The following is a 17,726-nucleotide window of genomic DNA, read 5'->3' as shown; positions in this document are numbered from 1 at the left end:
GGCTAGCAGGAGGGACCATGCGCTTACCTGCTGCTCTCTGGCAGGTAGCTCCATGCCCTCCTGGGTTTTAAATGCACCTTAGAACACACATGCATCAACACTACAATGAGCGGGTGGAGGGAGGTTTGGAGTCTTCTCTCACCCCCGTTCTCTGCGACCTGCTGGAGCAGGGGGGCTAGGAGGAGGAGTTGGCCGTCCGACTGCGGTCTGGAGTGTGGAGCCTTCCTGCTGCTGCGGAGTCGGGGCGGTCTGCCTCCCCCCACCGCAGGGAAAAGGGAAACACCACCTGGGTCTGGGTGCAGTTCCCCCCTCCAGGGGCGAGGGCACCTAGACCCGGTTTGTAGAGTACGCTTGGGGAGTGTGATCGTGTGTACAACGTCTCTTTATGTCTGTCTCCACGTTGGTTGAGTGTGGAGTAAGTGCATATGAGAGCATGAGGGTGGGAATGGATGTTTGTATCTGTGTGTGCCTGTATGTCTGTGTCTATATGTCAGGTTGGGTGTCAGGCGCCACCTCTCTGGGGACATCTCAGGCCCTCCAAGGTTTGGAGGCCTATCTCCCCCTACCACCACTTCCCCTGCCAGTGGCGGACCCCCTCAGACATCGGTGCGTTGGTGGTTCTTTGTGTCCGGGGATGGGCGTCCAGGTACACACCGGCTCACTCCTTGGCGGCCGCTTATCGGGGCCTGGAGCCTGGGGCTCGCTCGGGCCACTTCGGAGGTGGGGTGCCCCCGGCCTCTCGGCCTGGGGCTCGGTCACTCAGGCGCAGCTGGCTGCCAGCGGAGCTCACGGGCGCGTCACTGCAACTCCCCCTGGCTTCTGCTCCGCGGCTGCTGAGTGAGCCCTCATCTGGGACTCTCCTCAGCTCTTTCCGGGACAGTGGCGCAGCTGCCCCTCTGTTGGTCTTCCTTGGTCTCTTGTGTTCTGGGGGCCTCTGGATGTCTGGAGTTTTGATCTCCTCCACACCTGCTTCACGCCCTGGAGGACGGGGCTGTGGCCCCCCCACACCCTCTAGCAGATTATTACATGAAGGAACCTTTTAAAAAAACAAAAAACAAGCGCGTCCATGCTCACAGGTGTACACACGGGTGATCACACCCACAAACTACACCCTTTTTGGCTCCTACCTCAAAGCACACTGTGTTCTGTTGATCTTATGTGCTGCACAATAATGTTTAACATTTAGTATTTACTGTCATATTCCCATATATCATTGTGATGTTGTTTATTCTATTACTCTTGTTCTCTTCTGCTTGCTTTCTTTTTTCTTTCTCAGCAGGTGATCCAGGTGATTGATATATGCATTTTTTTTCTCTGCCCGTTCTGTTGGTTTTTGTCTTTTGCCCTTCTCCCCCGTCCCTCTTCTCAGCTGTTTCTCTTTCCCTCTTTCTTTCTCCCCTTCTTTCCCCCAGTCAAGTCTGTCCCGTATTCAGTAAGTGAAAATAAAATAAACAATAAAAGGTGAATCAAATGGACCATTACGGCAAGGCTGGGATGGTCAGTTTGGTAAAGTAAATCCGTTGGGCATCTTTCTTTGCCTTTAGACAACAATTCTGATGGCAAAAGAGCCAAACGGGACAGGCCAAAAAAAAAAAAAAAAAAAAAATGCTACAATAACAAAGCTGTGCTGTGAAATCACTGGATCCTTTTGCCCGCAGGCTCTATTAAACCTCACACCTAATGCTCTCCCTTACAAGGTAACAGGGGATTTGTTGCATCCAACCTCTGCACTTCTTCTGCATCCCTCTGTATTCTGCTGACTTCCCGTTGGTACACTGCCATATCTTTGCTCCTCTTTCTTTTTCACCAGCTAATAAATGTTTGTCTGAGCAGACTCTTTCATATTCTATACATATATATGCACAAAAAAATTATTTCTATTCATAATTTACACCTGTGAGTTTGGCAGATTGTGACAGTTAACCACCCCATTTTCTGAAGATGATGACATATTCAATTAAATGACGCTAGCATATTCTTAAGACTAACTGATCAATAAATTGTGGTCAAATAACGAGAAATGTTCTTTCAAATGTCCACCAGTAATAAGATGTTACTGGATTGTTAGATGTCATCCCTCTCTGTATTTTTTGAGTATTGTGCAACTGAGAAGACTAAATTAAGTGGCAATATCGACACCCAGCTAATTACCCTGTGACCACAGGAGGGCAGTGTAGTTCAGATGCTGGCTGGGCTCTCCATGTTTGACAGCACAGATGTTGACAAGTTATAATTAGGGACTGACATCTTGCGCCTGAATAATAATACCTCTCTCTCATTACATTTTAACGTGAAGCCTCTGATGCATGAAGTTTTAGCTTGTGAACATTAAGGGTGCTTTTTTATATATCTATTACACGTGTAAATGTTTGTGACAGAATAGGTAAGACTAGGAGTTTGTAAGACGAATGTTGCTGTCTGGCGACGCACACTTTCATAAACACACGTAGATTAAATGTTTCGCATAAAATATATTTTAGCGGAAATCCTACTGAGAGCCCCCAAAAAAACCTGTGTTTATATTTTCTTTACTAAATAAGAATTTCTGCCAAACAACATGGCAGCTATGGAGTCTATGTTGGAGTGATGCCTGTGCAGACTGGCACCATTACCACTTCAGCACACTAAACTGGATAGCACATCGGATCCTAGTTGGACAGGGGACAGTTTAATTACACGCTCCTTCACTTCACTGACTGCCTTGTGGACCTGATAATGAACACGTCAAAACCTACCAGGAATTGAGCTGGTATATTAACCACCTTATTAGTATTAACGTTGGCGAGGACACGCTGTATCCTGAGTGCTCGTAAATGATCACAGTGGAGTAGTGTCGCCCCCGCTCCACAGAGCCCTGTCACAGAGCCAAAGGGTAGTTTGTCTGTTAATGCAGTTACAGAGCACTGGACTTAATGTTGCCCTGTAAAGAATTATGAAAGCAAATAAAAAAGGTTTCCCCAACACCGCACCTGCTACAACAGGGAAAAGACTAAATCTCCCCAGCTTCAGATTTAATTTTTTCAATTGTATAGAACAGATCTGTTTAGTGTTAAAACTGATAATCACATTAATGCTGTGTTTAAATCTCTGAGTGAATGTGCAGTATTCTATATGGGCTACAAATAATTAATTCAATTTATAAAATATTGCTCATCTACTGCAGATCACCTGCTTTGTAAAATTATGTATCAACCTCATAATGATTCATCTCTGATGATTTATGTTCAATTTCAATGACAGAAACGAATCCCGAGAATGTTTCTTTCTTTTCACAAAAGCTCTGTTGCCCACCTAAGCTGCTTATTTTCCTTTATCTTTCTGCTACACTGATGCAGGACCTAAATAAGTCTACAAGCAATTTAAGAAAAAAGAAAATTAAGTAGCTTCTATGTCTCTTCGGCTTTAGACTTCACACTCACCCCGAGGCCTGTTTTTCCCTCAGTCAAACTCACCAGGCCAAGGCTAACCCCGAGCCCACAGCAGCTCGTGGAATCTGTCTGAACCCTCCATGCCAGCAATGGAAAGGCTTGCACCGAGCTCTGACACAGAGAAGCTTTCTGTCTTTTGTTCTACAGTCCCAGCCTGCACACTTTCAGTCTTCCTTGCTCATAAGCTATCTTTCTATTGTATTCTTGCTTCGTATGCGTATGCAATAGCCCTGGCAAGCAGTTTAGCATTCCTGCATGGCAGACTTCCCACAATAAAAACTGCCAGATCACAGATTTGACCACAGCGGAGATATGACCTGCTAATGCCCCCACCTCCTACTTGAGGTGGGGGCTTTCCAAGCTTCCAAGCTTCTGTCTTGCACAAAAATACGTTGGTTTTTTAGCTTATAGGTGGCATAAATAAAGGGGGATGGTAGCTATGGGCTTTATTCCTACTTTCACAATCACAGGTGAGCTCAGTCGTTAGCTTGGCAAGTGAAAGCCCCCAGCTAACTCAGAATAAGGGAACACCAGGTTTGACAGAAGCATTAATATGCAGGCTGTCAGTGTGTTTTATTGACACTGCTTGCACGATCACACCAATAGGTTCAGATGAAAGCTGATAGTTAAATAAGGAACAGCCTGATGGTGGTGTTTACCTCTTTACCTCTTGACCTGCACCATGTGGCACCTATGCTGACATAAGTGAGGCAGCTTGTAAAGGAGCGTTGCCCTGAGCCCATTTCTCTTCAGCTACTTCACACAGCGATTATGTTAGCGCAGGCCATAACAGAGGTTTTCGGGTGCATTAGGAGCTTTACATCTCTATGCCATCACTGTGATCATGTTAGCAGAGCAGATTGTGTGGTCAAGCGCTGTGTGCTCCTGATCTTACTGCTCAGTGCAGCAGTGAGTCATTCCTCTGAGGAAGGTTGCAGGTTCTCTGCTGCGGATCAGAAGTGAATCCACAGCCTGTACAGCATAGAACGTGAAATGACCAAAGATATTTTCTGCATTAAAGTCAGGCATTTTTTTGATTATTTCTTTGATTATCAGTGATAATGTAGCACCTCAACATGAGCAGATGCGCTCATGGGGAATAGGCTGCTTTTGTCAGCCATGAAACATGACAGAGGTTTCAAGCCTTCATCTACATAGTGCTCAGGTTGCAGTTTTGCTTTCAGCCTCTTTTACATGTTTGGTTAAGAGGGTTAGCTATTTCTTTTCCCCACTGAAGATCGGCCGTAGCTCAGGCTGCTTCCACATCAGTGACGTCAACACAATGCACAACAAATTCTGAAAGCAACACAATGCTTTGGCATGTGCAGCTGTGCTACCCTGCACCTACAGGGGAAAACAAATTACAAAAAAAAATATGTTTTCGGAGGGGGCTACACATCCCGAGAGTGGGTCTTAACCTGCATCCAAATATAGTGCTCAGTGTGAAATGTTCTGGACTACAGAGGTGACAAACTGAATGTTTTGTTTGTTCATTACTGCACATGAGAAAATCTTCAATAATGGATGCCCGCTGGAGAAAAACAAAATCTTAACCCGGATGTGATACATGTTATGTTATCCACGCATCGATATCCATAGTTTGCAGAACAGATCTGGCAGGTCTTCGCCCAGCCTGTCGCTAACATGTTCTGATTGTTTGACAGTGCTGAATGGGCCCAGGGCTTCTGGGAGCTTATGACGACCCCTGTTGAAGGTTTTTTTGGGGGGTCATTTTGCAGGACTTTGCCTTCAGTGGTAACAAATAACAGTCCCATAGATTGCTAAGTACATCCTCAGAAGACTAGAGTCACATCTACAGTATAGCAGAATCATATACTATTAATTGCCTCAGAAAAAAAACACATGTCACTGACACATCGTGATTTTTCTGTTGCGGCTTTTGTGTCTTTCTGATGTCTGACTGATAAAAACTGTACTTTTTCAGTGAGTCATCAGAACTGGACTGCCACTTTTTGGAATGGCAGTGTAATAGCATTGCTTTATCCTGGCTGCTAAAACATCATACACTAAAAGCCACAGCTGCACTGAAGGTCGTGTGATAGGTCAGAGTAACAATTGGCATTGTGCGCTTACTGGAGTTTTTCCAAGGTGCATGCCAGCCAGACAACAGACTAACTCCAAAATAGCAAACTGCACAGGTCTTAGATGGTTTGAGAGCTTGAGTGTTTGTGGTTGGTCATGTCAGGAGTTGTTGCTGCGGCCTGTTGATGGGATCACCTGACAGTATCTGAGGGGGGAGGTGGCAGTGAGCTATGTATGGCTGGATCCATTTATACTTGGGCTAACATACACTGTTTCCATCTGTCTCTGTGTAGGTTCGCTCAAACCAGACACTGACAATTTAAGTCATCTCCCATTTGAAGATATTGAGGAACAAACTGCAGCCATGACTAATCATTTCTCAAGCATTCACTCATCAGATTTTTTTTTTGTTCTTTTTACAATTTTATGCACCATCTCCCCCATGAAGCCACAGTCAAACAGAGCAACAGAAGAAGAGCGTGCCAAATTATTTTCCTGTGTGTTTCTCTTGTGTTTCATTGCATTTTAAAGACAATATCCCCTTGATCATTATGATTTAGTTCCTTCTCTCCTTTTCTAGCATTTCTACAAGCTGGTGCTGACAGGCCAGTCATATTTTTTGTGACATCATTCCTAATAAAGGAAATTATAGTTAGCTCAAGATTTAAATCAAGCGCTTGAATATGTCACTGTCATGAAATTACATGATTCAGGCTCCTACAAAACTGATGATTAAAGGATTTGTTTCACATTATTCAGTATTTGCACTTCCTAACAGAGGATTTACCAAACTTACCATCAGGCAATGTTGACTTCATTAGTTGACATTTTTACCACATGAGCTTGATGGGAGCTCTTTAAAGGCTTTAAAGGCAAGCCAAGAGCAGCTGCTGACAAGCATCTTTCCTTGAAAAGACATGGAGATGTAATCATGATCAGTCTGTAGAGTGAAGACATGGAGCACATCGAGCATATATTTCTAAAAACAGGCCAAATTTATACATTTTCCCTGCTGTAGAATCTGTAGCTGCTATTTTTCACACTGCTTTCATTCTTGTGTATTTAGGCACAGTTCAAATTTCATCCTCCACAGATCGCAGCACCAGAACAAAAAATCAAAATACTCCACTGCCTTGCTCACCACTTACCTTTAGCCCCTCGAAAGAAAAATGAGTTCTGAAAATTCAGAAAACTGCGACTGTTTAATCACAGCGTTAAAAGAGAGAGAGAGAGAGAAGCCCTTTTTAGTCTTGGAGGAGTGTAGACAATCAATTGAAGATTGCTGTCTTTATAATTACGATAATAAAAATTATTTTTGACTTCATTTTTACCTGCTGTCATGTGAACCAAAGAAATGAGATGTTCATAGCATATCAGCCTTTGGATTTTGTGGTTTTTACACACTGTTAAAGTTTTTATATGGACAAATGTCCTTAATCAAGCTACGCGAGACCTCATGTTACCTAACCAATCTTTGACTATTGACCTTGTTCGGTGAAGTGTAGCATTTATTAGTGAGGAGAGGAAGACGAAAATGATGATATCTGAACAAGAGGGGAAGTTGCTTAAATTCCAGTGCCACAATGCTCTGTGATGAACAGCAATTATCCTTGATTATTATTCAAAATTACAACCAATGAGACGGCATCATCCGCTGTGCACACTGTGTGCCAGGACAAGCCTTTATGATGACCGTTTATCTAGTGCGATCAGAGGGATTTTCAGGCCATTAAAATAGGATTCACCAAGTGTTGTGTCTGTGTGATCTTAGTCTTGCGAGGGTGATTATATGTGTACAAACCACTCGCAAAGTTGAATACAACAAACAGAGAAGTGAATAAAGTAATCTGTGATAACACTGGGTGCTGCTTTGTGTAGCTGCCATTCACACTTGAATGCAGACACAGGGTGGTAGCTGTCTGATGTTTTCGGTTTTATTCACATAGTTATGAACTCAGAATCATGTGTGCAAGAATAACTCACACAAACATGCAATTAATTTGCTAATTAACGCAGAGTGAAATTTCTTGGAAATGAAAGGTCATGCTTGACATTCATATTAGCATCACAGTTCCTGTGATTTTCTGACTTTACAAATCTTGATTAAGATGTGTGGATGTATCCACACGTGACTTGTTTATCCAGCTACAGAAATAAACCCACTGTAATGCACTTTGGTTCATGATCAGGTTGGACTACCTTTTCCCCTTTTCTTCATGGGATAGATTCATAAAGGGTCTGGAAACATTTCTCAGGGATTTGAGATATTGTAGCATTACTCAGCTGCACATTCATGATGAAAATTTCCTGATCCTAAAAGTCTTTTTTCCTGTCTTCCTTCTCTCACCCCAGCTGGTCACGGCAGATGGCCGCCCCTCGCTGAGCTTGGTTGTTCTGGAAATTTCTTCCTGTTAAAAGGAAGTTTTTCCTTACCAATGTTGCCAAAGTGCTTGCTCATAGGGTTGTTTACTTTTTCTCTGTGTATTATTGTAGGGTCTGCCTTATAATATAAAGCACATTCAGGTGACTCTTGTGATTTGGAGCTGTATAAATAAAACTGAATTGAATTGTTCCATCATAATATTACACAATGTTCAGCTGGAACTAAGAGGTCCAAAGTGGGCCATTACACCAGCACCAACAGCCTGAACTGTTAATACAAGACAGGATGGATCCATGTGTTCATGTTGTTTGTGCCAAATTCTGACCCTGCCGTGTGAATGTTAAAGCAGAAAGTAAACTCATCAGACCAGGCAACAATCTTCTATTGTTCAATTTATTTATTTTTTTACTAAAACTTGTGTAACTTTAGGCTAAAATTCCTGTTCTTAGCTGACAGGAGTGGCACTCAGTGTGGTCTTCTGCTTCTGTAGCAGAAGGGTTGGTTGCAATGAGTACTTATTTGAGTTACTGCTTATTTTCTCTTTTTTAAACCACTCTCTGTAAACTCCAGAGATGGTAGATCAACAGTTTCTGAAATACTGAGACCACTTCGTCAGGCAACAGAAGTCATGTTATATTCAAAATTACTGAAGTCAACGACCTTCCTCATTCTGCTCAGCAGGTCATCCTGATTATGTCTGTATGCTTAAAAGTACTGAGTCCCAGCAATATGACTGACTGATTAATTGAACTGATGTAGCTAACAAAGAGACCAGTGAGCGTATAAAAATATTGTAAAAAGCAAGCCGTCCATTCACAGATCCAGCGGAGACTTAATTATTCATGCTCATAGAGAGCATGTTCATGGATGCATTGTGGATTTGACATTTTAAAAGTTTGTAGATCTTTGTTAACACTTTCTTCTTTTTGAGTATTTTTGTACGACATCATTCTGTCACTAAAGCATTTTTCTCTGCATCTATAGAAGATTGTGCAAATAAGTCTGATCTACGCTCATATTTCATTAACAGAAGGAACCAGGCCCGGGGATCTCAGCTAATGTAGTTTTCCATCACTCCTGTCTTGATGATGTTATACACACAACAACCTTTGTCTTAAATAGAAGCACAAAGGCATATCCTTTTATAGTCCTCCCCTATTGTTGGCACTGTGGGGGTGGAGGTGACACCTGTGAACAGTGGATAAAGGGCCTCTAATCACCCATCTCTGACCGCAGTGTCCAGGATCACTCTGCTGTGTGTCAGTCCTCCCCTTTGTCTCTTCCAATGGCCCCTAAGAAGAAAGAAGAGCCAAAACCTGCCGCACCAGCTGCCCCCAAACCCCCAGAGCCTGAGCGCCCCAAGACCCCGGAGTTTGACCCAACATCAGTGACGGTAAAACATCAACAGATATTATTATTGTACGCACAGATTGTGGATCAGCTTCAGATAGAGGTTGTTGGTGAATTTAACCCCTTTTTTTATTCAATCATATTAGACAGATAAGGAGACTTCATTTCAAGAGTCCAATGCTGTTACCTATGCCTGTGTTTAAAGTGCATCAGAGACCCCATGTGACATTTACTTGGCAGTGCAAGACAAACAGGAGGGTAAAGATTTTTCAAGGCATTATGGTGATTCTTGTAATATTTTTTCTAACCTTCATAGCTTTACAGAATTTTTCATAAACTGCGCGCATCTTTGACAGTTATGGGGGAAAAAGCACGTAACTCACTGTCAGGGCGAGGTTCAGAAGCAAACTACTTGATATGTCAGACATCATGGAAACATTGTCTTCTGCTGACTTGGCCCTTTCTCAATGGATAAATGTTTTCTTGGTTGAGCGAGCTGCCATGTTACAATGGACCGTGGTTAAATCCACAAAATATGATCTTCATTATGTCTGCAAATAGCAGACCACCCTCACCATTCCTCTGTGGGGAAAAAGGGGTGGAAAAACTGGGAGGAAGAAAAATACAGATAATTATAGCCATCTTCATCCATCTTTAAACATGCTTAGATACGTTTTTGGATAATATTTTTACAAAACCTCACAAAGGGTCTAGGGGTCTGTAGATGTAGCCTGACATGAGACAGAAACAGGGGCGTGCCCTGACAGTTCAAAATATGCTTGAAGTGCAAAACTTCAAAAGTTGTTGTGGTTACTGAGGCCAAAGCTATTTTTAGATTTAAAATAACAGATTTTAATGGAGCACAAAGCTGATTGTAGAAACGAGCTGTACAGCTGGTTTAACATTCAGTTCTCTTTCTACTATATATTCTACCACCTGAGTGTCAAACATGTGCAGTTTCCCAGGAAAAGCAAAGATACTGTGCAGGACCCTCAAGCACCCAGGTCTCTGGTAGAGGACCCGAGCTTGAAGGATAAAGACCGCCCTGCCCTCTCTCTCTCACACAAACACAAAAATTAAAAAATTAAAAAATGAGATGAAACAGATGGGTTCCCCTTCAAGGTTTTGTTCTGCTTGTTCTGCTGAACAAATAGAAGAATAATTAGAAGCATATATAAATCGCTGGATCTCAGGTTTTCTAACTCTAAATGGTGTTTAACAGATTTTATGTACTTTACACTCTTTATATCTAATAATGCTGCTCGTGTGCATATGCACATGACATTATGGCCTTGTTACTTCCCCATGGAGCTGACAGCACCAAAGATTCCACGTTACATCTAAAAATAAACTCAAATGACGCCGACACTGGTAGACAGTATATATCTAGTAAGAAGGGGGTTTTAGCCTCAAGGTCACAACTCGACCTGCTAAAATGGCTTGCTGTAGGAGGGTCATCAAGTTCACCGTCTTAAATGAATTCACTGTGTTTGCGGTACTATGTCCCAAATGATCAGCATCCCTCAGTCGCTTTGTTTTCTATGTCTTTTTGCAGCTGGAATTTACTCCTGAACAACTTGAGGGTAAGGCTCAGGCGGCTGTTACAGTTGTCTTCTGGGCTGCATGGTTTGTGAGTTATTTATAGAGTGAATAAATTGTTTGTGTGATCATGCCACCCATAAGTGTGTGAGAAATGTTCAGCAGCAGCTGGTGATACACTAGAGCCAGCATATGCTATTATATTAAAATAAACATCCATCTGTGTCAGTCGCTTTGAAAAGGCTTTAAGATGCATGTCAGTCTAGGTAGAGAGGAACATCTGAGGGTTTGACTCCTTCATTAGCGGTGGGCTCTTTTATGTGAGGCGTGCAATTATGCTGTTGATCGTTACACAAACAGAGAGCATGTGATGCCTTTTCTCAAAGACTTTGCATGTTCTCTTAGATTACAATAACAAGATGAGAAATCAAAAGGAATAATGCGCTTTCTTTTCATTCACAGACTTCAAAGATGCTTTCCAGCTGTTTGACAGGACCCCAACCAGTGAGATGAAAATCACTTATGCCCAGTGTGGTGACCTAATAAGAGCTTTGGGCCAGAATCCCACAAATACAGAGATAATGTACGTGCTTGGAAAGCCCAAAGCTGAAGGTTAGTAATGAGACAAGTGTGCAAACTGAGTCATTGCTGTTGTTAAGCGTTGGAGCTGGATGTAGTTCAAGAATCTGTACAATATCGGACTAAATAAAGTTCACCACTACAAAGGAATTCCGTCTTTCTTTCTTTCTTTTTTTTGTGCTTTATTTGTTACACTTTCATTATTTTCTGCAGATATGAATACCAAGATGCTGGACTTTGACCAGTTTCTACCCATCCACCAACACATCTGCAAAGCCAAGGACCGTGGAACATTTGAGGACTTTGTAGAGGGCCTCCGGGTGTTTGACAAGGAGGGGAACGGCACGGTCATGGGTGCAGAACTCAGACACGTTTTGGCAACACTGGGTGAGTTAATTAACAACTTTAATTCATGAATCTGTCATCATAAGGAAATGTACTGAACTGACTGCTTTCCTGTGTTCTTCCTTGGGGATCATAGGTGAGAAGATGAGGGAGGACGAGGTGGAGCAGCTAATGCAAAACCAAGAGGATGCTAATGGGTGCATAAATTATGAAGCTTTTGTTAAGTACATTATGGCATCTTAAGAGGGGCCGATGTTTCTTTCAGCCTCATTGTCATTCTGGTGCTACATCGCAGTACATAATGAAATCAATATGAGTGAGTAATGAGTTTGTCTCTCCTTCATTGTGAATTCTTGACCGCAAAAGATTTCTGTACATCTCATCTTGTATATTTTTCATTTCCATGCATCTTGGATTGATCTACAGCATAATTCATCAATATTTCAATGTTTTATTTTTTTTTCTAAGGTCCCTGATGTTAATGCTGTGCGCACACTGCACATTGCCCCTGTTTATTTTGTAGAGCATGGTAAATAAAAACACTCATTGTGGCTGTACTCGATTTTTCAAAAACGAACGCAGAAATGTGTGTTATTGTCTGCGCCTTTCACATAAGGCAGTTCATTTTGCTTCAGATTGAGTCATAATATATAATATAGTGCATTAAGAAGCAAATCAGAGACTCCATGGTTTAGTAGTTAGCACATTAGCCAAATCTAAAAGCTCACTGGTTTCAGGGAAAAAAAATGCTGATTAAAAAATGTGGAACCATCCACTGTGGTGACCCCTCATGAATAAAAGAAGCTATACTAACAGACAAATCAATAGTGTCCTGTTTGTTATTCTTAAGATAGCAACAGGACAACAATTAAAATAGGAAACTATATAAAATCTCTGTAGTTTGCTGTAAATGAGCATATATTTGATTCAATTACTTCTTCTAAAAATGTTATACCTAAATTTCGTTTCTCAAAATGTATTTTATTTTGTCAAAGTCCCCAAGAGAAAAGCATCTTTAGAGTAAAAAAATAAATACTGACATTTAAAGTCTGTATTAAACCTAATATAGGGCAGCAGCACTTACTACAGTGTCAATCACAGGAAATTTTGAAAAAATAGTACTTTCCCTAATCAGCCAACAGAGGGAGCTGTTGCTCAAAAAATGTCTCACTTGCGGTAAATGTGGGGATTCTGTAAACACTGACGAATGAAAAACAACATGCCATTCTTCACCTCCAGCCCTGCTACAAATATACAAATGAGGAACATTAAGGTGCCACAGCCTATCCATCCTGCTAGTCCCACATTACGGAAAGTCATTTAAATTCTGGTTGGCATTTTATCCAATGGCAGGGTTAGTTTCATAATGCTCGTTAATCAGCGTGTAAACCCACGCCTCTAGTAAGACCCATAATGAGCCAATTTACCATAACTGATAAAATGTTCGCTGTTTGTGAGCATTGTTATGTAGTACTGCTTAAATACTATTTTGGTGGTAAAGTTCATACAAGCTTAACGACATCAACCCTGTACAAGGATCTTCCTTTTATTTCCCCAAGAGGAACAAAAGCGCTCAGATTTCTGAACAATATCGTCATTGTCATGTTGTAGATTAGGTTGAACAGGTGCTCTATGGACCTACGCAATAATAAGTAAAATATTCAGCGCCGTTGCTTTATGCCTGCACCATTCAATTAAATGAATCACAATCTTAGACATTATTTATACTTGTGGGGTTTCGCTAGTTGTGAATGAGTTGAAAAGGACCCACTTACTACATTCGTTTGTTACCTGAGGCCTGAGGCTACAAATACAAACATGCTACGCCTACATTATTTTCCTGATATTGCTGAAAAACAAACAACATATTTCAACATAAGTCTGAAATCTGAATATAAAATAGAAATTTCTTTGATTTTTCGCTTGTATCTTGACATTACAGTAAAGACTATCCCATTTTGGGATTAACTCATTTCGAAACAAGTTCACCGTGGCATTATCCTTCACCTTAAATAGCTTTTCAAGCACTTCTTTTTCACTGCTCTGCTGACCTTCATCATAATCTTTTTCAGTCTGCTTTCCTCATCCAGCCGCTTCAGGCTATATAGTATATTTACCTATTATGTGTTCACAGCCAATTTTCCACCAGACGGCTAGACTGGCACCAGTTTATAGTTGCTGGGACATATTGACTGTATGGTTTAAGTAATGCAGTAAACTGGCAGCATCATATTGGAATAATTTCCACATTAATTCCGTTTAATAACAAAACTCCTGGAAGAAAACAGTTTATATATTTTAATGCCATTCACCCTTAAGGTTTACCAAGAGTTTTAAAGCCAGAGAGCATAATTTACATTAAACCCCTTGCTAACTGAGTTGACTCAATGCTGATTAGGCCCATCATCACAAAGTAACATTAAAGCAGAGCTATAAATCCGGTGTGGCTGAAGACATTAATGTGCTGGCACAGTGGTTCTGACTCATTTCAAGTCAACCAGTAAGAACTGTTTTGCCAGTGGTGAAGATGTGAGCAACTGCCAGTGGGAGTAGCTTCCCTTTACGGCTTATTGACAGAGAGCTTTAATTTCTTTTGTAATGTTTTCAGTTTCCAGGTGCTGTTGGTTATTTTTAAGCAACAAAACTACTTGGTAAGGCTTAGAATAATATTAGGGATTGGATTAAAATATATCCTCTCGCTACAATGTCGAGAATTTCTCTGCCAGAAAACCTTGAAGGCAAATACCACCAAAAACATTGTTTTCTTAGCCCCACCAGGCTGGTAAATGTGTTTTTAAGGTTTACTCCACCCTCTATGTGCACATGTGATGCACACCATCTTTTAGAAATTTGTAGTCTTGAAGTCTGAAGTTGAAAACGCAAACTTAATAAAGTTCCTTTACAGCCAGGCTGAAGGATGCTGCCTGTGGGAATTGCTATTAACTTACCTTTATGTATAAAATCAGCAGGGTGACCTTTGCAGGAGTTTTGGCTTAAAGCAGCAATAATTAAGTGATGGGAGATACTTCATTAAGCGAGGTCATTTATTAGTTTATCTGAGCTTAAGATATAAATATTATATTACAGATGGGTTTATTTTGAAATTCGAGGCTTAGTGGCAGCCTTTTGTTGTCATGCTGGTTATTTATTTTTAGTTGATGCAATGTGGAATGCAGTTTAATGCAGACACATGGGAGTTCAGGGCAAATAATCCATGATGCTGTGCAGATGTGCTGCACACGTCTGGCATGATACTGAAGAATCTGATAGCATTGTCTATCTTTTGCAATGCTGGAAACCATTAGAAACATTAATTGTCACAATAAGGCTTGATTGGGCTACATCAGAGTCCCGGCCGATTGTTTGGGGATGTATAACTCAAATCCTGAGGGTTCTGGGGATAGGCTGTAGTTTCTGCTCCATTTCACTCCAGTCAAGCCTGAAGTGTATGAAACAGTGTCTAGCAAGTGCTCTCTGAGTGTGTCTTCCATTCTGTGAGTAAAAACTACAATTTCAGATCAGGAAATGCCAGTGAAGCAGCAGTCGTTCAGTCTATCAGAAAAATAAGTATGAGATTGGATCATTATAAAACTGCTGTATTTATTTTATAAAGTGCCTGGAGGTGAGGGAGATACACAGCAAATGAATCAGCTGAACAGATTCTATTAGTGCAATCTGTGACTTTTGTAAGATTTTCAAACTGTATGGACCCAATGCACTGAAATGCCCCCCTCCAAAATATATAGTGTGTTATATAATTTAAAGTAAAATTTTAATCAAAATCATTTTTTCACACATACAGTCCAAGTGTATACAAGTAACACAAAGATACATGATTTACAGAGACAACGGCTTCATTTTCACAAAACTTTTTTTTCTTTTGTTTATAAGGCAACCTGGGTTGTTCAACAAAGAGTTTTTATAAAATTATGTCTGACATCAAACAGCACTGAATACACATCATGTACAACAAACGATGTACAAAATAAACAAGATTTGGTCGACAAAGTCCAGTGGAAATAATAGAAATACATAGGCAGTTAAAAAGTCAGTATGTCAGTAAACATGGTTTCTCTCTTTGGTGAGTTCAAATAAAATATAGTTTTATTTATATTTTATTCACATTTGTTTAAAAAAAGTTTCTTTATGAAAATACGTCACAGTTGTAATGTAATGTGGTACACTTTGTATGTATGTAACATATTGAAGTCTTGGGAGGATGCGCAATGTCATGGCTAACTTATGACGCCCTTGATCAGAGTTATATATTAATGGGTAAATAATGAGAGGTGATCAGTATTTACCAGCTAACATCAAGCGTCATCAAGCAGCAACAGCAAAAATGAACTAAGATCAACAGAAACAGATGTTGTAATGTAGCAAAAGTTTACAAAATACTTTTTTTACATCAAGATGTGATTAAATATTTTGTGTTATGTACACCATCTTCACATGGGTTCAGTTTTTGAAATAAATTCTGGATGTTTTATGTGACACTTTTAAATACAAACCCCGATATCAATGCAAATATAATCTGAAATAAATACATAAACGTAATAAATAAATAAAACATGGGAAGGTCATTCACTTTCTGTCCGAAGCTTGCAAAATCTTCTTAATGACCCCTCTGGAGTATCACAGTATTAAGCGTTATTGTTAAATCCACACAAAACACACATCAAACAGAAATGAGGGGTGCTGATTTTGCCACCCATCAAATGTCAGACAGTTTTTATTTAACAGATGTGTAGCTAATCTATCAACACAGAAGGGAATATGTGCATCAAAATGTAAGCTTGCTGTAATTGATCGATAAACCTTTTCATAACAAACGTTTCCTCCCTTATTATTATCTGTCCATACATGGCTGTTTAAATTACTATTGGGTGAGCAGCCTTAGGAGGTGTAAGAGCCGGGGTTACAGGCAAGCAGAAGGTTGATCTCACCAGAGCAAGGGTTTAGGAAAAGGATCGGTCCTCATATTGTCAAGCTCCTCTTCCTTTGACCCAGAAGCTTAGTATGTGACACTGATTATAAGGAAGCCACAAGGATTTCGTAAAGCCAAAATAATTTAATCTGCTTCCACTGTGCCTGCATGACAAATCCATGCGCAGCACTTAACAGATTACATAAATGAGAATCACTTGGCTCCATAAAATAATGTATATATAATCATACCTTTCCTCGTCTGCAAGAGAACTCTAAGTTGGGAACGCTCATTTATCGCTCTCGGGGAGTTCAAACACATAATACGTTAAATTGCTCTTTATGTCAACACCTTCCTTGCACAGTAAAAAAAAAAAGCAACAAAAAAATAAGACCAAGTCTAACAAAAGGAAATAAAAATAGTTGTAAAATCAAATCCTCAGAACAAAGAGGGGAAAAAAGTATTTACCAATGTTTACAACAGTAAGAAAGATGTAAAAAAGAAAGAAGAAAAATGATTTAAAAAAAAGACACATTATAAAAGCTTCTTAACAATGGCTTGTTTGTATAAAATAGCCACATCTCACATTAACCAAAACATCATGTGTTGAGATTGTGTTTTAGTTTAAAAAAAGCAGTTGATGACTGTACGTTAAATTGTTTTCACTTCAGAGTGTTATGACTCATTTTTTATTATTTTGTTTTTACTCTGTGCTGTTTTCTGTTTTCTTCCTTACCAAAAAGCTTCTTTCTGTCAAATTAAGCTGCTGATAAAGAGCAGGTAATTCAAAGAGCAGTTTAGCATTTTTATCATAATAGATACAAATGGCAGTTTTGGCAACATATGAATGCGTCATGGTCAGTCAAATTTCAAGTACTCATAACCAGTAACAACACTAAAATTATAGGGTCAAACCTGATGTAATGTGACCATTGAACCATTTCGTTGTTTCGAAAAAACCCAGCCCGTCTACGTCCCGAACGGTACCTTATAACGAGAACTTCATGTCATTTTTGTGCAGTTAAAATGAACTTTTGTCACCAGGCAAAATAAATCGCATGACTCCTTAGTCATACCGGACAAACAGCGACCTTGCTGGAGGAATCAGTATGGAGATTGCATGTTTCTGTGG

At 40.4% G+C, this 17,726-nt stretch overlaps 1 protein-coding gene across 1 annotated transcript; it reads left to right on the top strand.

Moving 5' to 3' along the window:
* The first annotated feature begins 9,103 nt into the window (after positions 1–9,103).
* Positions 9,104–12,019, top strand: myl13 (myosin, light chain 13). Its single transcript, XM_085378696.1, has 5 exons — positions 9,104–9,247; positions 10,760–10,787; positions 11,206–11,355; positions 11,536–11,709; positions 11,804–12,019. The coding sequence occupies exons 1-5, from the start codon at positions 9,140–9,142 to the stop codon at positions 11,908–11,910; spliced, it is 567 nt and encodes a 188-aa protein (XP_085234822.1). The 5' UTR covers positions 9,104–9,139; the 3' UTR covers positions 11,911–12,019.
* The last annotated feature ends 5,707 nt before the right edge of the window (positions 12,020–17,726 follow it).

Source organism: Diplotaxodon limnothrissa, linkage group LG18 (genome assembly GCF_057381915.1).
Source record: "Diplotaxodon limnothrissa isolate DT_005_m linkage group LG18, D_limnothrissa_male_GT1.1, whole genome shotgun sequence".
NCBI classification, from domain to species: Eukaryota; Metazoa; Chordata; class Actinopteri; order Cichliformes; family Cichlidae; genus Diplotaxodon; species Diplotaxodon limnothrissa.
Note: the sequence above shows the minus strand (reverse complement) of the source record. Positions and strands in the feature narration are given on the sequence as shown.

What these genes read in the sequence shown, in the direction of transcription:
- myl13 (XM_085378696.1), top strand. Translation starts at nt 9,140, where the DNA reads ATGGCCCCTAAGAAGAAAGAAGAGCCAAAACCTGCCGCACCAGCTGCC. An exon ending in TTGACCCAACATCAGTGACG is followed by an intron (nt 9,248 to 10,759) that starts GTAAAACATCAA and finishes GTCTTTTTGCAG; the next exon opens with CTGGAATTTACTCCTGAACA. An exon ending in ACACGTTTTGGCAACACTGG is followed by an intron (nt 11,710 to 11,803) that starts GTGAGTTAATTA and finishes TGGGGATCATAG; the next exon opens with GTGAGAAGATGAGGGAGGAC.